Source organism: Tupaia chinensis, unplaced genomic scaffold (genome assembly GCF_000334495.1).
Source record: "Tupaia chinensis unplaced genomic scaffold, TupChi_1.0 Scaffold000515_1, whole genome shotgun sequence".
NCBI lineage: Eukaryota > Metazoa > Chordata > Mammalia > Scandentia > Tupaiidae > Tupaia > Tupaia belangeri.
The window spans coordinates 7,107,940-7,108,596 of NW_006160028.1; the positions used below are offsets into that span (position 1 = coordinate 7,107,940).

At 70.8% G+C, this 657-nt stretch overlaps 1 protein-coding gene across 1 annotated transcript in view; it reads left to right on the plus strand.

The window, feature by feature from the left end:
• The window catches only part of PIGZ (phosphatidylinositol glycan anchor biosynthesis class Z (Gwada blood group)), a 35,217-nt gene that overhangs the window by 872 nt on the left and 33,688 nt on the right, over nucleotides 1-657 (plus strand). The window contains exon 2 of the mRNA XM_006156816.3: nucleotides 26-634. Within this exon, the coding sequence (XP_006156878.1) occupies nucleotides 26-634 (609 nt within the window). The remainder of the gene's footprint in view (nucleotides 1-25; nucleotides 635-657) is intronic.

Consider the following 657-nt stretch of genomic DNA (forward strand, 5'->3'; position numbering starts at 1 on the left):
TCGCCGGCCGCCCCCCCCTGGGCAGAGCCGCGGGATCGGACCCAGCACGGCACTCGTCGCCCTGCAGCCCCCGGGCCTGGCATCCGAGAAGGGAGCCTGGGTCCAGGGCACCGGCGCCGCGCGATCACAGTGACCTCCGGCCCGGGACGAGCCGCTCTAGGCCCATCGCCTGTCCCCACCCGAGGAACGCAGGAGGGGCAGCAGGACCCCTACAGGGATGTTCCCGGACGGGGGCGCTGTCCGGAGGGAGCCGCTTCCCAGGGGAACAGAACCTGTCCCTGCGCCACTGGGGAACCAGACCCGCAGAACGACTGTCGCGGCGCCTGTCCCTTCCCCGTCCTAGCCCTAGGAAACCCTCACTCACGGAGCACTCAGAAATGGCCGTTTTGAACGACAAAAGGATGGCCGAGAAAACAGCTGCTCAATTGTCCACTCTTGCTAAAAGGCGGCTCCAGGCGCGCCTTGCCGAGGAAGGGCGGCTGCGGGTGCGCGCTCGGATGCCGACCGAGGCCAGAGCGGCCGCTGTCGGAAGTGCCGTGACCCCAGGGACACTGCGGCTCACCCACGATCCCCGCACTGTGGCCACCGTTCGCCACCGGACCGCGGGGGCAGGCTGGGGGGGGAACCCCGGGACGCACAGAGGGGGCCCCCGCCCCC